Source organism: Echeneis naucrates, chromosome 7 (genome assembly GCF_900963305.1).
Source record: "Echeneis naucrates chromosome 7, fEcheNa1.1, whole genome shotgun sequence".
In the NCBI taxonomy this organism is placed as follows: domain Eukaryota; kingdom Metazoa; phylum Chordata; class Actinopteri; order Carangiformes; family Echeneidae; genus Echeneis; species Echeneis naucrates.
The window spans coordinates 13,116,782-13,137,054 of NC_042517.1; the positions used below are offsets into that span (position 1 = coordinate 13,116,782).

Sequence of the window (20,273 nt, forward strand, 5' to 3'; positions counted from 1 at the left end):
TGTTTGCAAACCTTTCACCATCTAATCTCTACAAAAGCGAGCTGTGTGTCTGTCATTTTGGGAAGTAAAGCACACTGCAGTGTAAAGGTGAGACAGCATGTCTCTGTATGTCTTCTTGTTTGTCTGATGTGTGAGTGATGCAAGTAAGTGAAAGGTTCCACAATTCCCTGTGTGGGCACCTGAACACGTCTAAGTTAATTGGTTAATTGGTTACGAGTAATGGACTGACCTAATCCAGATACAGCGCCCCCCCCCCCCCCCCCCCTCCAGGACCTAGGCCGACTAGATCGGAGACAGGACCCGTCCAGAGACCAGAGAAGCCAGTAAAAAAAAAAAAAAAAACAGTAAAAAACCAAACAATCACCCACTGAGATGATTTGTTTATGGAGGAAAAAGGGACAAGACGAACAGAGTTTTATGTACCAGTTCATTAAATGTAAAAATATATGTAATTGTTTCACTATTTAAGTGAAAGATTTTGTAATATTTGAGTTACATAAGCTTCTTATTTGTTTTCCCCAATAAATGGTTTAGCCACCGAGCCTTCACTAAGCCCCGCCCCCCTTGGTTACTGTTGCTATGCCAGGCTGTTTTCTGTTGTCTGAAGTTCGGTAGGAAAATGTCCAGTCAGCAGTCAGAAAGGAAAAGAAAAGAGAATAAGAAAATTTTTCTCAACAAATATTTTTAAAAAGGGGGGTGACAGTGAAGCTGGGAGAAACCTAGAGCAAGGTAAGAAACAGCACAGTTAGCTTGTAAGCTAACTAACTGACGTTATCTTTGACAGAAACAGCTGAGTTTGGTAGCTCCATCAGACTACAGCTGCAGTCAGGTCACAGAGAGAGTGCAGAGGAATTTATTTACATTTGTTGGTGTTATATCCGCACAAAGATATTGACGGCAAATTTAGAAGATGTACTTCACTGCTTCAGACGTAACAACACACACAAGGACCGGGACATTATTTGATCATGTTTTTGTGTGTGCGTGTGCAGAAAGGCAGACCTGTATTCAGCTGTGAGTGATGAGGAGTTGGACCATGTTGTCAGTGATGTCCACAGAAGACATCCAAACTCTGGATACAAGCTAATGATTGTTCCAGGTAATAATACGGCCACGATGTATGATGAAGAATGAGCTGATCGTTATGGAGAAATAATCCAGGTAGGATTAGGATTATACACCGTGGCCATATTCTTACCTGGGACATGCACAGAGGTGTGCGTGTTACAAAAACAATTAGAATTAAAAACAATAGCAGAGCAACCCTGCAATTCGCCAAATGATTGTTGACCCCAGAAAGTTTTGCAATATTTACAAGCCATTACAAGGAAGTTTATAATATCGAAGGATTTTTTGTCATAAGGAAATGTTTGAGCACAAAGTTGATGAATTCACCCTCAGAACAATAAGCCTCTGCACTCCCCATGCACTGCAAGATGAGAGAAAATGACTTCATTACAGACCTACACCAAGGAAATTGGGAGACATAAAAAAAAAAAAAAAAATCAAAATCTTCCCACTCTCCCTGTGCCCTACCATGTGCTGATGGCACCCAGTGACATTCATGTCCATAATTGCACTGCCAAGAAAAGATTAACCCGGGAGATTTTGATAATGTAGTTCGAAAATTATTTATGTGCTTGTGATAATTAACAGTTGCAAGTAGAGAACAAGTAGATTGCATTAAGTTGGCCCGATCTATTGAATTTAGTTAATGCTGGACTTTCACCAGTTGCCCACTCACTGTCTGAACACAAGAGCAGCTGCCAGGACGGACAGCTCTACTGAAAAGTTGCTTTAGTGTGTAACTTTAGAGCTGAGTGGTTTCTGCTGCAAAGTAGTTGCAGTTCTTCTACTTAAATTTTTGCCCCAGTATTGGACTTGGATTTTTCTTGAACTCTAGTCCACCTTGTTTCTCCTTGTGTGACAAAATCATTTTAGGGCTGCAACTGGCCATTCTTTTCTTAATTTAACAACTAAAAAAAGCAAAAAAAAAAATCACACAGATCATCATCACAGTAATCTAGATCTCAAGGTGAAGCAGCATCACCTTTGAGAAGCAGACACATCAAATGCATTTTTACTTGATGACAATTGATCAGTTATCCAAATAATGGTTATTTACACCTGATTGTAGCAGCTCTACATCATTGGATCTTTTTCATGTGATTTATAAGTAAACCACTTCTGCTCACCAAAGATTCAAATTTAATTGCAGCTGAATTTAGTTATCCGGGAACGTTCTTTGATAAAGCTTGCCCAGTCATGTGGAAAAGTAAGTCATCTGATGCAATGTTCTCGTGAAGGTCACAGACGTTTAATTTGGATTGTGATTGAATCAGAGGGGGCAGCATGACAGCGTAGCGGTTAGCGCTGTCGTCCCACAATAACAAGGTTGTGGCGTCGGATCCCAGCCTTTCTGTGCCAAGTTTGCATGTTCCCCGTGCCTGCATGGGGTTCCTCCAGGTGCTCCGGTATGATAGCACTGTGACGGACTGGCGACCTGCCCAGGGTGTACCTCACCCTCGCCCAGTGCGAGCTGGGATTGGCTCCAGCATGACCCGGAAATGGAAAAGCAGCATTTTTGGTACTGGAGTTGGTGGGGAGATGGTGTTGATGGATGTGCGATAAGTGTTGGTCCCTCTTGGGAAGTTTGGCCCAACTTCCCTTTATTGATCAGCTGATAAGTGAATGCTGCTGAGCCGACAGATCAGGCTGAAAGCGTCGGCTATAATGGAGCAAAACTGTTCACAACTGCTTCACTCAGGAGCTCTCTGTCAATCTCTTTGGACCTTATAGATATTTCAGCATTATTTGACTCTGCCAATTCACACGCATGTACATTTTCTCCAGGTTATTTGTCCAGATTGCTGCTGACTGTTTATCTGAGATCCAGGAGCCCTAAACAGCAGAGCAGAGGAAGGTGACCTGCTGTTTACCACAGTTGCAAAAATGTCAAATGTCCAGCTGAGTCTAAGAGACTCTAAGAGATGTCAGTCAATGTCAGCCCCCTGAAAGATAATCACCCCAGCGCAGCAGTGTGGCACTCAACACGTAGACACAGATGCCCACCTGCATCACTAAGAACTCTTATCTTTTCTATTCTTTCTGCCGTTCATTGCCCTCCCACCTTATTATCTGCAGCCCAGGCTCTATTTGTATATTACATTTCACCCACTCAGAGGAAATGGACACTCTTCCCATCAACTGGCAGGACCTGGGCTGCACTCAGGCACTCAGATAAGCAGACAGCCCTGGGAGACAATGAGGCACTTAGTACATGAAACATCTGACCGGAAACTCTTTTACTGTCCTCTGATGAACTTTTACATATTCTTTTACTGTATAGCAATTTTTTTTTACCTTTTGGGTCTCATAACTTTGTTTCCTACCTCTTGTACTTTTCTTTGATTATATTTAATCCAGTTGGTCAGAGGCTGCTGTTATAATGTTTCTTCTGCCTCAGATGAATAAACTCTGGCACATTTCTCTCTTTCTCCTGACCTCCTTCTTTCCTTAAAAGTCATCTTGATTTTCCCTCTTTCTGTTACGCTCTAGCTGTGCCTTCCCCTACTGCCTTTCACAGCACTGCATGGTTTTCTCAACTCTGGCTGGATCCTGCCCTGGGATTTGGACAGATAGCTCCCTCATCTGATGCAATGCCCTGCTCTTCTCCAAATCTGTTGAGATCGGCACAAACTCAAAATGCAAAACCAACTGACAGAGTAAACTGTTTCACACCACGGGGATTCAAAGTGGTCACTTTTAAGTAAAGAGCTGTCTTTTTTGATCCCAAATAATTCATATATGCAGTGAGTTTTTGAAATTGGGCAGGGTTGGAAGGTCTGGGTCTGCAGATACAAGGTCATGGGAAATTTAATGAACTGAATGAGACTTTCTGAGTCATCAAAAAAATCTCCTGGCTTCTCTGCTTGGACTGCACCACACACCTGAGAAGAGTGAGAAGACTAAGGAGGGCCCTCTCTGGGAGGCCAGTTTTCAACTTCTAAGAATCCCTCAACAATACAGTTGTGATAACACGAACTGGCTTGTTGATATGTCAAGCGTCACACTCCTCATTAGCCTGATGTCTTTGATCTCTTTTGATTTGTCAGCTAACGTTATCTATCCCAGTGTGTGATGTTAGCTTGTGTACTTCCAAATTCCAGTCAAATGTTAGAGTTAGCCATAGTGGTTCCTCTCTCTTTATTGTAAGAAGATTAATACTGCCGAAACAGCAATGCAACTAAACATTTTGTTTTGGATTTGTCTATAACACGGTAGAGTTGTACCTCATGCAACAGTTGTGTAGCGATTTAAGATAAAATATTACTGATGTTGTAGTGAATCAGAACACCTTTAGCCAGATGTTTGAGAAGCTCTGTGAAACCAGTGTTTCTTTTAGTTGTAGTGATTATCAAATCATTTTTATTGCTATATCAATGTGATAATGAAACCTGAATTGATGTTAAATAGCCGTAAGTTTACAGTGATTGTAATTTCATTTTCCTCATGTTTAATGCTGGGCTAAGTGCTAAAGTCAACAGTATATTCCTCCTGGAGGGGACAAGGGTGGTAGGAGGTTATACATTTTTGTCATCTTCTTCACACCTGAAGCTGCTCTCCTTATCTTTGTTTTGACAATTTGACTTAAGCAACTGAAATAATGAAGCTGAAACGTCTTTCAAGTAAATATGATTGTGAAGGTTAAGGAGCAGCAGAAAGAGTGAGATGCCTCAAAGATGGGCTGATGGGAAGAGCAGATTATTTGTGATTTAAGTAAGCAGTAAATGGAGGTTAAAGGCAGACAGATGCCATCCAGACTGAAGCGAAAGCCTTGAGTGAGAGTAGCAGAGGGGAGAGGGATGGAAAGAAAGGCGGTTAGGGAGCTGCCTTAAGCAGTAAGTATGTTTATTCCCAATGCCATGCACAACATTTCCCTGCATGCAACAGCACAACTGTTTTCATCCGCGTGTGCCATATGTGAGTGCATTAGCATGCAGCAACTTTTGGAGCAACACATTGCAGTCAGACAGGCGAGTGAAGCGAGATTTCCTGTCCTCCTACTGACCTAGTTTTTGCAGACACACAGTCACATGGCTGTGATTTCAGGAGCATTGAAGGGAATATGTGGTAGACAGTCGACTGACACATTAACAAGTTAACATCCGAGTCCATCTCCTACCTATTAGCACTCACAATCAGACTCTGGCGTATTTTTCATCAGTGTAAAGCACCAAAGCAATGTCAGGCATAGAAAGATTATGCTGGCATTAATCCTATTGTCCATGGAACAATATGAAAGAGTGGCTCAAATACTTCTCCTGATGAGTGCTTATGAAACTGCCCTGAGTGGCAGACACATCCAAATCACCAATGGTACAACTGTCAGAATCAGGTCAACGTGAGTCTATTGATAATTTTTGAGTGGTGAGGTTGTGTATTTACTTCCTGTGGAGCTACTGTTGAGGCAATGTTTCATTCACTCCTTCAGCAACTGCTCAGCATTTGAAGGTGCATCTGCATGAGTAAGCAATAGCGATCTCGCCACAGACATTGGCCATCCTTCAACTGCTGCCGCAGGTTTTTGGCACAGGAACAATGTATGTGGTTAGTGCGCCTAGAAACTCCAGACATTCCTTTAAAACTGCTCAGAGAGAAACTAGCCAAGTTCCTGCCACTAGCTGCCTTGCTTTCCTTTAATGTGAGCTCTGAGGAATACAAACATACAGACACATACACACAAACACACACTCAGCGGTAGATTCAAGGGATTAAAGTTCCAGTACAGTCCATTTCACATTCACAGTGAGATTTTAAAACCAGAGCGCTGATAATATATATCCTTGTGCTTCTACTTCTGTCATCAAGCCATGACAATCACCAAGTGCTTGCTCTTGGAGGCAATAGTTGGGTCTTTTTAACAACTCCATAAAGAGCTTGGTCTAGACCTGCTCTATGCAAAGTGACCTGGTGTAACTCTGTTATGATTTGGCGCTATATAAGAAAATTTGATATGATTTAGCCAGAAGCTTGTGTCATCCGATGGTTACCAGGCATCATAAAGTGTTACAGCCATTAACCACAACACTTTGCTGCTGTCAGGTCAGCAGTGGTGGCCAGCTACTGCTCACTCCCACTCCATATCCAGCAAGAGGATCTCTCTGCTTCGCACTGCCTTCGTTTTCTCATTACCTGTCAGTCCTATACCTGTCAAGAGCTTCCAAGCTGATTGGGTTGGGAAGCCTCTGCTTCGTACCTCAACTGGGTACCACCTGTCTCAGATTTTCTCCCAAATGCCTCTTCACATCCCTCTTCCCATGACACAATGAGCTCCACCAGGATGATCATCTTTCTTTCTGTACTGGACAGGACTTCATCAGGTCTTACGTTGGTGTGAACAGCATCTGGGAATTGGAGCCATCTCTCCAGGTCTACCCTAAGCTCCCATGCTTGGGCTGACTGCAGGAGACTTGCTCTGGTCTAATTAGGTTCCAGAAATTATTACAGGTGGCACCTTATTCTTGTATTGAAATTTCGTGGTCCCCTCTTGCTTTAAGATGTCAGCAAGCATGGCCAGTACTTTGCTGTGCAGCGTCTGTATCTGTCCTGGGTCTGGGTTGTCTTACATCCTGTTTGGATATGGGGTTAGGCTGTTGGTTGCAGAGCTTGCAAATTGGACCATCAAAAAACATCTGTGCAGGCTGACAGGGGTTTGATGGGTGTCATAAATGGCTCTCAACAGGAAGGCGATCCGTGCCTCCAAAGGTCAGCTCATGTAAGCTTCCTCTTGGGGAGGTCCCACCTTGTTCGCGCTCCCTGGGATCCCTTGCCTTCCTCCATTGGATTACCTTTTCCCCACATCTTTTTGTCTCTTGAGTTGCTGAAGGTTGTGTTAATCCTGCACTCTGCTACGCTGGGGAATTGTATGTACAGCCCAGTGGTTGCAAAGCTTGGAGGTGGGACTTCATACGTTGTCATCAGCCTCATCGGTTTTGGGATATGTGGGTTTGGATGTGTGTTTGTGTGCGTGCCCTCAGATAATCATAGTGATGATCAACACTACCCTTTCAGTCTGCTTGGCAGAAGGCAACATGCACACACTTGGTACTGTTAATCATCACTGATTATCAGGATGCGTACACACACACACATTCACTCTCTCACTAAAAAGTGAAAGTGAGAGAGAGAGGCACGCACTTCTCTTCTGAGGGCTAAACAAGGGTGCCATTAAGTCTGAGGTGGCTGAGAACACAGAGCAAATTAAAAGCGATTGTGATTCCATATGGCAGCTGAAACAGTGCCAGTCAGCAGAGGAGGAGGCTGAGCTGTGGTGCCTGCTGGGCCATGAGGAAGCAAATCTCTTCTCCTGGCCTTGGCTCTGGTCTCTTGCTGTTTTTCATGCTGGCTATGCACAAAGTCACTCCTCTAAACAACACGTAGCCAGGACTGCTGTACGTACCTAAACAAGTCAGATGTAAATTGTTGGTAGGATTTGTCTGAACCTTCAGGTGTGTAGCTCCACCAGAAGTGGCATGATACACACCTTCAGCAGTACTGTGTTGACCTGCAGATTTGAAGATGTGCTGATACAGAGGTTCGCGGTCAGACTCAATGGGCTTTCCAAGCACATATTGTCATTCCCTTCCCATCTCCACCTCTGTGCTCGCATTGCCATAGCAACTAAACCCAGAAGGAGAGAGTGAGGGACAGCGGCACAAAAGATTAGCAAGCGGCAAGGCATGAAATCAACCTACACGTGGGCGCACCCTAACTCATGTTGCACACAACACACACATGCCTGTCAGTGGCACACACACACACACACACACACACACAGTGTTATAATTTACATATATTTGCATTGATAAATACACAGTAACACACAACTGAATTTATTTGTGTGCTGTGGTTATTTGCAAAACAATACGGTGTACACACAAAGGATGCTTTCAAAAAACAAATTCCAAATTCAAGAAAGCCATCTGCACCTGTCAGCATTTGTCTTTTTCAAATCAAATTCAGCATCTAGATCTCTCCATATGGTGGTTAAGAGGGCGTTTTATGAGGCCCAGACTCACCTTTAGTCCGCAGTCTAAATCCATGGACTGAACAGTTTTGAAAACCTTATGAGCCATCAGTTTCAAGTAAAATGTATTTCATGCAAGTCCAGCAAGCCAATAAAAAATATACATTTTGTTGGCATTGCATACATTTCGCTGCAGTTAACTTGCTTCTTCCCACATTACCTGATCAGCTGCTCCATTGGAAAACCGCAAACTGTCCCTCTGTTTTCTTGTCAGTTGTCAACAGGTTTCAATTGATTGTTAGAACAGAAACCTACAAATTTTTAACTAATGACCTACATCGAAACAAATGTTTAAATTCCAGACAGATACCTATTTGGGGATGTTCAGTTAAATCTGCATCCTTAAAATCCTGTCCTGTTTTCCTGCTATGCTCAGTACATTTTTTTTAACTCGGGGTTTGGGGTGTGTGACATGCAGCACGAGTCCCCACACAGTATCAAGCAGCGAGTGATGTCTAAGTTGTACATGATCTTAACCACTGTGCTACTAGCAGGCTGTCTCAGCTGTGTGTGGTAACACTCAATAGTGCCTGCTGACAAAGGAGGGAAAACTCAGTTTTTGATTTGCTAACAGCAGGCAGAAACGAGGGAAATTGTTTACCATATTCTCAGTGAAACCTTTCTGTGTACTTTTATTCCACAACAAACATGTTTTCTGCTGGAGTGAACAGATTCAAGAAACGGGGCCAACTTTGTCCATTAGTGTCCAAAGAGTCCTAATTTTCTCAGGATTCACTATGATTGACTAATATTTAAAGGCACTTTCATGCAACTGATGACCCACATGAACTTGTACAACTACATTCTGCTCAAAGTATTGAACAAACTGGAGGATTTAGGTTAGAGGTCAATACAACACACATTGTCTATACTGATCTCTGCTGTTGTGCCCAAGGCTCTTGCTGCTTTTAAAACATCGTACTAACAAACCAGTAAGATCCTTATATTAACTGTTTGTGCGATAAATAACATTAGGGCAAGGTAACCAATTCCAGACGCAGCAGGCAGTGGTGTCAGGAAGCTGCGTTTCCCGCTCATCTACATTATCGTCAATGTCCAAGCTCACTTCTTCAACACAACTACCACATCACTTTCAATATTATCATTTCCCATTGTTTGCTTTGCTATGTGCTGTGTTTTGGAAAGTTTCTCAGCAAAGCCTCTTCACGTATACTCTGGGGAGACTCACAGAGGAGAGCAGCCAGAATCAGAGCGCCTCTCTAGTCTGAAGTAATCCACGTAGGAAACTTGCTGCTAAGGCTTAGTGACCATTCTTGCTGATTGAAAAGATGTTGTGAGTGGAAAGCCAACACCTTTTTTTCTACACTTGATCGCACTTCAATATATTTCCTAAAAATGTTTCGATTTTGATGGAACATAATCAGAGTTGAGTAATAAACTACTGTCATTATTCTAAAGCGTTGGTGTGACACGGGCAAATGTCACAGAAACCTCCGAAGACTGTGGAGATAAGAAGGCCCATATGGCCTGTGTGGGGGTAGAAACACAGGGGGAAGTGGCTCCTCTCATCCTCTGCGCCGTTGGAGGATTCTTTCTAAACAAGGTATGGAATGTACTCCTGTGTTTCATAATTTGTTCCCTCATTCTTCTCCTCTGCACGTTTACAAACAGGGCCATAAGGAAGAGGGAAAAAAGAAAGGGAAATGAATGGGAAATAGAGGAAGGGAAGTACACTGGAGCCCTAGTGATATGTCAGAGCAAGGCTGCGTAGTATAGCAAAAAGGAAAATTGTGAAAAGGCGAGCGGACATAATTAATAACTGGCTGACTGGCTTTGTGCCGTCCAGTCCAAAAGGAGAGAGAGAGACAGAGAGAGAAAGAAAACTGAGAATGCCCTGAAAATGATCTCAATGCTCCAGTTAGTGTTCACATTCCAGGTCGCCAAATAATACAACATTCAACCAAAATTTTGACCAGCCGATTTCTTCATCCAGCTGGGAGAATGAGAGCAATGGGTGGCTACTGTATACGCGTCCTCACCCCGTCTTCCACCATATGTCTGTCTACGCCGTTGTCCTTCACCTCTTGTGTGTCGCGAGAGAGAAACAATATGGAGGAGATCAGTTGCACAGCAGAGAGCAGACAGGGGGTAGGGTGGGAGGGCAGGAGGAGATGACGAGGCGGAGGGTGGGCTGGGATGCAAATATCTCTATTTAAAAATACCTCAGACTGCTGAACACAAAGCTTGGCCACAGCAGTCCAGCAGCATACCTTCAATTTCAGCTATTTTTGTTGCTTTTTCCATAATGTCTGAAGTATGCCTTATAAGCTGATGACAAGGAAGGTTCTCCAGTCGAGACATAAAAAGATGTACTCGCCGTGTCACAGCAATTTTTCCTCTGCATTTGCCAAGAAGGCTGTTTTCTGTCAAAAGGAAACTCCCTTAATCTAAATGTATTTATAGGTCTTGGTGTCGCAGGTTAGCTCAGGAAAGCCCCTGAGCAAGGCAGCAAGGCTTTTATATCAACTCATACACTAGTCTAGTAGGAGTACTAATCTGAAAAGGGCAATTTGACCAAAATTATTTTCACGAACATGATCCAGCATTTCATTTTACATTGGCTGGAGACTGCAGCAAATGAGTCAGATCATTAGCTGAATATCGTCAAATGACTGAAAAGTTATGCAAGTACAAATGGTGGATAAAACAACACAACACAACCTACTTCAGCAAAGGTACAAAACACGTAGCTTATTAGTTAATGAAATAATCCTTTCATCTGAATTTATCCGTGACAAGCTTGTATCATAGTTAACTGAAGTGTTGTCACGTCATGTTTTTGAAAAATTGTGATAAGGATTGTCTTTTATTTTTCACTTTTAACGAAGGATGGATTCAGTGAGATACTGAAAAAAGAAAGCTTTAATCAATGATGATGATAAGCGGAAGTACCATAAATTTAACATGTCAGCTGTTGTTATACAAGCCATAAACCAACTTCGTATTCTGTGTCATCTGGATATATTTTTTGTCATTTTGTCTGTGTCTTGTGTAAACAAAGTGATTATGCAAATAAAGTTAACTGCAGCATTTTCAGGTGATGCAGATGGTACAGATTACTTCAACGGGAACGCTGTGATTTTTAACCAATGTAAATAATAGGATGCATATTCCATAGAGTGTGTATTTTTGTGGGTGTGCCATGGCCCTTCACAGACAAGGACCGGAGAATTTCCCATTCTTTGAATTAGAAATGTCAGTTCTTTTTTCACCCTCCTCCATTTAACTCAATGTTCGCTCTGTCTTTGCCTTTCTGCCATGCAAAATATATGTGTATGTGGTTTGTGTGTGTGTCATTGCTGGGGGGGATCCTTGTCCTAACTCACTCTATGCATGAATCAACACCAGCCCCCAACACTGACAAATAAATACTCACACACATGCACACAGAGAGCTCATATGAATGCAAAAAGCATGTACATTGCATCTTTAGAAGAACAAAGGAAGAGAAAGCTAAAAAGAGACACAAGTGATGTGAATGGAAAAAGCAGAGGATGGATTCGATTATTGGTTCTGAAAAGTTGTTTTCGTTGCTATGCGGCTGTTACCAAGTTATCTTGGACCCAGATTGACCACACCAGTAGTGGAACAAAGTAGTTCAGGGATATGTTGAAAACATTTCATACCAAAAGGTATCTGTATATATTTGTGTAAGCAAAAAGTGACAGTGAACAGAGGGCTTCTTGCCAAGCTAAAACGAAAATCTCCTTGCACCAGCTACTGCAGAAAAGATCAAATACTTTCATTTATTAACAGTACAATTTATTTCCAACTATATATGCAATGTGTGGCACTTGAAATATGTTGATGAATAAATATTATTGTTGTGCATTTCCTGTCTTTTGGGAAGTCTGTTTGTGCATTCAAGTTCCACAATGTTTTTAGAATTTAATGAAAAAGGTCCAAAAAACATTGCAAATGAAATTGATTCTTAAAAACGGAGTGAGCAGACTTCAGTGTGTTGTTAACCCAAGTCCTTTAAAAAAAAAATCTCCCAAAATGCAACTCCCAGATCTGATTGATGAATCCATATGTCGTATTTCCTCCCTCCAGGTCATCAAGGCGAATGACTGTGGACAATAAAAAAAAAAAAAAAAAAAAATGGCGCAATGTCTATTTTTAAACGGTTTGTCAACAGTCCTTGCTGGGAAACGGTCCTCGGTAATAGCCCTCTGGCAGCTAACCTGCCAACGTGAGCAGCACTAACGTCAAACGATGCTATTCTTTTTCTCTGTCATCATACCTATCTCTCCACCTGCCCATCTTTCTGGCCTTCTCTTCCATGCTGAGTACTCAGATCAATATCTCCAGCCCCCCCCCCCTCCTATTTAATGCCTCCTGGCAATTGCCAGTCCTGTAATCAACATGAAATGCACACACTACAACAACAAAAGCACCCCCACACACATCAGACATTAATATGATTGTACAGTCTGTTTCACTGCACATTGATTAAGACGTGAAAAACATGGAAAAGATCTGTGTTGGCCACTGAAAACCAGCGATTCGTCTGTTTTTCTGATGCAGTGTTGTTCTTTTTCTGCGCAGCGAACCGGTTGGAGGGGGCAGTCATGACCATCTTGGGCAACTCATTTAGTCAGAGTGGCAGAAGCAGAAATGACATCAACTTCAGTCACTGAATGCGTGTGTTAATGTGGGCGTTCATGTGAATGACGGTAAACGTCAGGCACACTTATAGTGTGACATAATGGCATATTGTCCTGTGTGTCATCTTCCAGTATACAAGTATGCAAGTGCTGTTATTCATAAGTGCATGAATGAATCACACAGTGCACTATAATTTCCTCTTGTATAAACAGAGTGGATTTTTCTCATATCAATGAATGGTGTCAACTCTTTGTTATCGCCAGAATAATAAAGCAATACAGCTTGTCACTGCTATGAAAATTACAATAAAGAGAGAATTCTTTATTTGCTGGTGATATCAGTGGCATTTTGGAAATCTGGAAGCCCAAAGCGAGTCATTGCTTTATTTCATATTTTGGCCCTGATTGTCTCGGCACTTGCTCAGCTATTGTTTTATGTAAACGACTTCTATATACAAACACAGACATCATTCGCTGCTCTGACGGAGTTGGTTTGCAAGAACTGCGTCTTACTTCAGCTAGAGAAGTCAGGCCTCCTCTACTCAGTGTTCGTTAATTCATTCATCTTCTACCGTTTATCCATTTCCAAGTCACAGGGGGACACTGGACCCAGGGAGAACATGCAAACTCCGCACAGAAAAGCCCCAGGCAAGGGGAACCGAACCCGCAACCTTCTTGTTGTGAGGCAACAGCACTAACCACTATTCCACTGCTTAGTGTTTTCCTTATAAACACAACAACAGAAACAACAGGTTCAGCACAAGTTTAGTGCCCCACCACCACCCCACCCTGACATCAGTTTAATTATAGATATTGCTTTTCAGTAGATGATTCCTTACTTAGCATACTAGCAGGAGCAGATCAGTGGAAGCAACATAGAAATGTACTTTATGTGCTCTATGAGTTGGGTTTATAGAGCATGCAGATTCACATAAATAGTTAAGTTTGGTCCACTTTAAGAGACTACTGAAGTTTTAAAATGTGGCTCCTCCAGATGGGGTGGATCACTAATGTTTTCAACTCAGGTTGTAAATCAAGATCAAGAGCTTTCTGCTTTTAACTCTAAAATATAAAAACATCTAATCTTATAACGTTGGAGCAGAAATGGCCTCCTGCGTAGATTAAAGGGTTTGCTTGATTGTTTTTTGTTTTTGTTTTTTTCTTGGTGTGGGGCGTTTAAGGAATCCATATTGCAAACATTGTGCGTTCTTTGAGATTTCTTTATATAGCCTGAAATGTTTCAATTCTTCCAACCCCCTACATTTATATATCATGATCATGTGTTTTCTATGATAACATGGTGGAGGTGCAGTGGAAAGCCGCAGGCGATGGAAAAGGAGAATATCTATTGCATAAGAGATTTAAGTGAAGGAATTTGAGGTATGTATCCAACAACGCCGGCCAATGATATGAAAGATTAGTTGGTGAGCGCCCCTATGTACAGCACCACAGTGGGTACTTCCACTGTTTGATGTGAGCTTGTAAAAGGAGAACAAACAGAATGTATGGCCCCCCCAACATAAATGAAAATATTGTTTTAACTTTGACTGCGAGCCTCCGCGTCAGAGCTCATGTGTCTGCACAAGGCAGTGACAGCGATCTGACAGACATCTGATTTCTCTCCTTTCTGTCTGATGTCACGAGGAGTTTGGTGTAAACTCCAAACCAGTGGCACGCTCACAAGCCTTGTTGTTCTTGCATATCAGGCTACCCACTGTTTTTACTCAACCACACTATTTTAATGGACTGCTGTTATTCCTGCTGCACTCCATCACAACAAACTGGAGAGTCGGAGGGAGAGGATTACCGCTGTTTTGTTCAGCTCCGACTGTTTGGTGTAGAGGAATGTTTCACAGTTGCTCAGTCCCCCCCCCCTGGTGTTTCAACCATCCACGTGCTGAATATACCCAACTGACACACGCATCATGCGTGTGACTTTGCAAACCACACACGCAGACACATACACATACACGCGCACGCACGTGCTACCTCCCACTCTGTTTCTGTCTTTACTGGTAGAATTTGCACTGCACATTTGCGTCCCTGCCTCTTACATCGCTGTGCTCTGTAGGAAGGGATTTTTTTTTTTTCCCATCTGTTTTCTCAAATATGAATGTGACACACATCTGTTGCTTTAGCTGGAGGCAGAGAGAGCGGGTGAGAGGATTGAGGCTCACCCTTCAACCATTAGCATATGCTCAGAGGAATGGAAGGAGAGATAAGGGAGAGGTGGGTGGACATGTAAGACTATGTGGAGGAGAGGAAGAGCAATGTATTAAATGGAGAGGAGTTATTGCCTCAGTTCAGTCTTATCAACGGTGCACACGCATACAAGACAGCCCTCACACACATGAAAAAAAAAAAAAAAAAAAAGCATTTTTATTACCTAGAGGAAAAGAAGCTTCAGACTAATATCAAATTTGCTGCAGATCTGCACATTTTTTTCAGTTATTTTGTGTTTGTATGTCTGACACTGACCTCTGACTCGGGCATAGCAGCAGCCACACTTGGCCAGGACTTTACGAAACAAGTGTTGGCAGCCACAGCCTCGGTGGTGGTGGCGATGGTGATGGTGGGCCCCTTTCATGCTGTTTAACCATGAGCAGAGGTGGGCATGGCCCGACACTCTCTCTTTTTCCTACTTTCTCTCTCTCTCTCTCTCTCTCTCTCTCTCTCTCTCTGACACCGTCACTCAAAATAAAGATCCTTCTTCAAAGTGTAAATCCCCAAAAAAGGTGACAGCTGATCCTCACTTCCTCCTCAGTTGACTGCAGACAGAGTTAAAGCCCACATCCAGAGCGAGAAGAGGAGAAAGAGTCCACAAAAGCAGCAGCAAAAAAGAAATCCATACTCTGGGGTTTTCAGCTGGTGATAAACAGCCAGAGAAACATTCCAGCAAGATTATCGTTATATTGAATATGCACCCTTCTCTCTGTTTTCTTTACAGTGCTGAGCTCTCGCCTCTGTGAACTGCCTGGTCAAATGACAGACTGGGAGACTGCCTCAGAGATAGAGAGAGAGAGAGAGAGAGAGAGAGAGAGAGAGAGAGAGAGAGAGAGAGAGAGAAAGAAAGAGAGGGTGATAGGGAGGGAGAAGGAGAAAAAGAAAGAGTAAGGGGAGGGGTGAGAAGGGTGGAGTCAGCAGCTCTAGTTGCTGGCTATTCCAGGATAAGGTTCCCTCTCCCCTAATTTTCTCTCTTCCTGCCCCCCCCCCCCCCCCCCCCCCCTCCTCTCAGCTGTTTTTTCTCTCCTCCCTGCTTCCCTGTTTTCCTATTGCTCTTCTCCTGTCAACCTCTCAGCCCCTTATCCATATTTCTACAAGTCTCATTTTGGCATGGGTTATCCTTGCACCGGGCTCTCACATATTCAACTCCAAGTGCAGATTAAATGCCGTGCCCTCTCATGTGCACTCATAGCGGACCCCGGAAATAGTAACTCGCAGGTCTGTAATGATACATAATGCTATTTACAGAGGAGAGGCCATATTGGGTTAAAGGTGTCGAGTATTTTCTGTTAAGGTGGCCGCAGTGTCATCACCAAAGAGCATAACACAGTGTGTTACACACGTTCATTTGTTCATTTCATGAATTGCAGTTGGCTTTCCTGCCTGGGACGGCTCCAGCATTCACCTCTATGTTCATTTATAACCATGGTGTGAGCATAGCAGAGTTTTTTCTTTGTGTTTCTATGGAGCACGCAGGCAGTCTCAAATTTCACAATGTTAGCATTCTTAGTGTGTGTGCATGAGTGTGTATCTGCGTGTGTGTGTGTGTGTGTGCGTGCCAATAGTCATTTAGTCTGACATTTTGTTGTCAAACATAGTGCTGCAGTTTTCCCGAGACCATTATGAGCTAAAGTTGTATCTGCTGTTTGCGCAAAGATGGAACTAAAATTTTAATTCTGAATGCATTTTCAGAGAGAAATACAACAAATAAGAAATAAATTATTGGGGTTTTATATTGTGATATTTAAATGTAAATCGGATTCAAATTTATTTTCCGGCCAATCTGATTAACACATGAAAGAATCAAGTTCTCAGGTTAGTACTTAAACAATGATCAGTTGCATTAGCACCAATGGACACATTATTAACAAGGTAATTTCCAAACTCTGCAAACAAGTATGACCAGCTGTTTGTTGGAAAATTCTGGCATCTGATAATGCAGGTGTGCATGTGAGTGTTGGGTTTATCAGATGGTGCACGCAAACACATCTATCAGTCTGAATAAGGCTCAGCGTGATTGTGTAACTTTTCAGTTTTCTTTTCTTTTCCTTGTCAATTTGATAAATGTGGAAGCTGCAGAGTTTGTGCAGTTACCAATATAGTTATAAACACTGAGCATTACCATATTTAGATGTGTGCTTTGGCCCGCATCAGAGTGTATTAGACTCAATTAGCAGTAGATTATGACTCATCAGCTGATGAAATCAGAGTTGGTTGAAATGTCAGGAAGTAGTGTATACTTATTGCAGACAACAACAGAAGATATAAGAGGAGCAAAAAACAGCTGGTGACATTGCTTTTATGAGACATTGTGTGTCCTGAGACCCGGCCAATTATTTTCCAACAAACAAACTCCATTTCTTAGGCCTGAAGCTGCTGGACCTATGACTCAGTGGGTGAGCTCATCCCCTTTTTGCAGCACACATCGTGTAATACTCCTTCCAGACCAGCGACAGTCTGATTGTGTGGAAATTTACACCTGATTACTGCAACAAGGCTGAGCAGCATCACTCAGCCCCCACTCAGGTTCCTCTTTTGGGGCACTGACGGAAATGAGAGATCGCCCAAGTACTAGCTGGCATGGATGCCAACATGCACGCATTCACATGTGTACACGCATGCACATCCCTGCGTTGCACTGTCAAGTGCTTCAGCGGTTGTCCCTTCAGCAGCCATCTTTCCACAGAGACAGGGCGGTGGCAGACTGCTGTCAGGATGTTTCTGTTGTCTACAGGAGACAGTCAGAGCAAACAGAGGCTCGGCTACCTCACCCATTAGCCACGCAATTAGAACGCGGACACATGCTGTTGCGTTGGACCTTATTCTCTCAACATTTCTCTGTTTCTGTTTCCTCATTCACAAGCACACAAACAGAACAAAAGTATCTCGAACATGAAAAAGAAAAAAGTTCTGTACCAGTGAGAAAAACCCCACAGTGTCAGTGACAGCACACTGATTAGTCACATGCAACATCTACATACTCTACACTTATACAAACAGCTCATAATCATCACTCTCCTCTCTCCCTCTGGGCTTCCTTCCATCTCTCCATTTCTTTGCTTATAATGAATGCTTTAAAGTAACTGTGATTGAAGGGGCATTTCAGCCGAGGAGTATTGAACAGCGCTGTCGAATGTCTCCACTTGTCTGATGCAGCTGTCTCAGCACAGGAACGCAAGTCAGTGAATAGAGAAAATATGGATTTGATGACAGAAAAGAGGGCTTACAAGATATGAGAGAAAAGAAAGACACCAAGACAAGAATCCAGGGGGCAAAGCATTACAAATTAGGTGAACACAGCCGGCACCATCATTCTACACAAAAATCGATTTCACAAGGCCAATGTCGTGAAAACTATGCTCTATAGATCCATTCAAAATTCATGAATTGAATGCAGGGAAATCTTTTCATGTGCTCTTAGGTTAGAAGATGGCAGAGTGTATTTCTAGAAACAACCAAGTATGGGGAGACTTGAGTCTTCCAGTCAGTGGCATCGATTCAAACTCAATGCAAAACATGAGAGAAACTGTATTTTTCTACTTTTCGGTAACCTTCAGTAGATATAAAAACTATTGCAGATTTTTGTATATTCGTCAATTGTATCATGCTTCTCACTAGATTGAAGGCTTTGAGCAAATGAGCACTGGAAAAGGAGACGTGTACAAAGTCTTGAATGGTAACAGAAATACGGAAAAAAAAATTCCTGTCCTAGTCTACAGGGAGGAGCAGGGGATGTGAGGTCAGGCATGCATTAACACCCATTCATCTCTCTCCTTTTATCTCTCTCCTTCACGCATCCACTCCTGCTTTTCTCTCTCTCTCTCTCTCTCTCTCTCTCTCTCCCACTCTCCTGCACAGTCAAACCACACACACACACACACACACACACACACACAAACAGTAAAGATGATTAATCTATACACATATGCTTGTGCAGGTGTGGAAAAGAAACCTGAACGGCGGAGTAAAAGCTGTATGAGCACACCAAGACTTGGCTGGATTTAAAGGTTTGCGCACTTGCAGAAAAAATGGATGTGATTTTCATCCAAGAGTGTCGTCTTTCTACCCTGCGGGGGAGTCAATCCATCACGTTTTAGGAGGCGTATTCAGAGTGGAATCTCGAGAGTGATTTATGAATGTAATTCAGTTCATGCAAAATAGTGTAATTTCCTAATGTTCTTTTGTTTTGACAGTGACATCGTAACACGATGCAAGCATGCTACATGCTTCTTGCAGTTAAACTACAGAGGGAGCGAGCAAGTTCTCAGGATTTGGATGGCATAAGCATGCATACAAAAAAAGCAAGTCTTATACCGGCAGATACGCAACTGCCTATTCACAGTCCCTTCCCCAACCCCCAACAAACATTAGCCTCTCTTCACCCCATCAGCCAGCTGAAATCCTGCCAAAATATGTGCACTTAGATTTTAATTTCTTCTTTTACTTCCTCTCTTTTGTTTTTCTTCCTCCCTTCATCTCTTAAGCTGAGTGCCAATTAAGGCAAACTGGCATTCTGGAAAAGAAGATGTGAAGAGATTTTGTTTTTTTGGCACAGAGCTGCTGTTCTCCTCAAATTAGAACAAACTACGCTGGTGGTACAGACAGGCGTGCCGTTCTGTCTGTTTATGTGTGTATGTGCATGTATGTATACCACTTGTACAACTTGGCACCCCCCGACTCCTCTCCCGAGCCATGCAGTGTAACTATCAGGCAGCAGCAGACCTATTTTGCACAGAGGGGAAGTACACCACCTGTGGAGACTTCCATAATACTCACAAACCTCCCACAGTTACACTTTGTACATGCAAGCAACAACACAAGCACTCCTCCTCACCGAGAACATCCCATTCATCTCCTCTGTTTCAAATAAGCCTGGATTCTAGCAGAGTGTTCCTCCTCTGTCTGACCCACAGCCTCACCCTCTCTCTTCATCTCCTCAGAGCTGTTTTGTGAACCTTGCTCTGGAAGAGGTGTGCATGCACTGAGACTCTGGGACGGCTTACTGTGTGCAAGGTTTAAGTCAGAGCTAAAACGCCATCCAGCACAGCAACAAGAAGGTCGCGGGTTCGGTTCCCTGGCCTGGAGCCTTTCTGTGCGGAGTTTGTGTGCTCTTCTGTTGTTTGCGTGGATTTCCTCCCACTGTCCAAAGATATGTGTGTTTAGGTTATCTGGTGTGGCTGTTTCCATCTGCTGCAGCCTTCTGGATCAGTCTTTGGACTAAATGCAGTAACCATGCAGCGGTGACCTGTGAGACCTCTCAGTAACCCGGCTGATGTGTGTCTCAGCTCCTGACCTATTTCAATGCAACACAACATGAACTTTTAATTTCATGA

General features: G+C 42.9%; 1 protein-coding gene across 5 annotated transcripts in view; it reads right to left on the minus strand.

The window, feature by feature from the left end:
- arhgef25a (Rho guanine nucleotide exchange factor (GEF) 25a) overlaps nt 1–20,273 on the minus strand; it is a 45,716-nt gene that overhangs the window by 19,063 nt on the left and 6,380 nt on the right. Inside the window, exon 1 of one of the 5 annotated variants that reach the window (XM_029506952.1) lies at nt 15,196–15,695. The exons of 3 other annotated variants lie outside the window; for them this stretch is intronic. In XM_029506952.1, coding sequence (XP_029362812.1) covers nt 15,196–15,304 — 109 coding nt within the window. In that variant the 5' untranslated portion in view covers nt 15,305–15,695. Of the gene's footprint in view, nt 1–15,195; nt 15,696–20,273 lie in introns of those variants that run through there. One more of the 5 variants, XM_029506953.1, reaches the window with a different exon arrangement.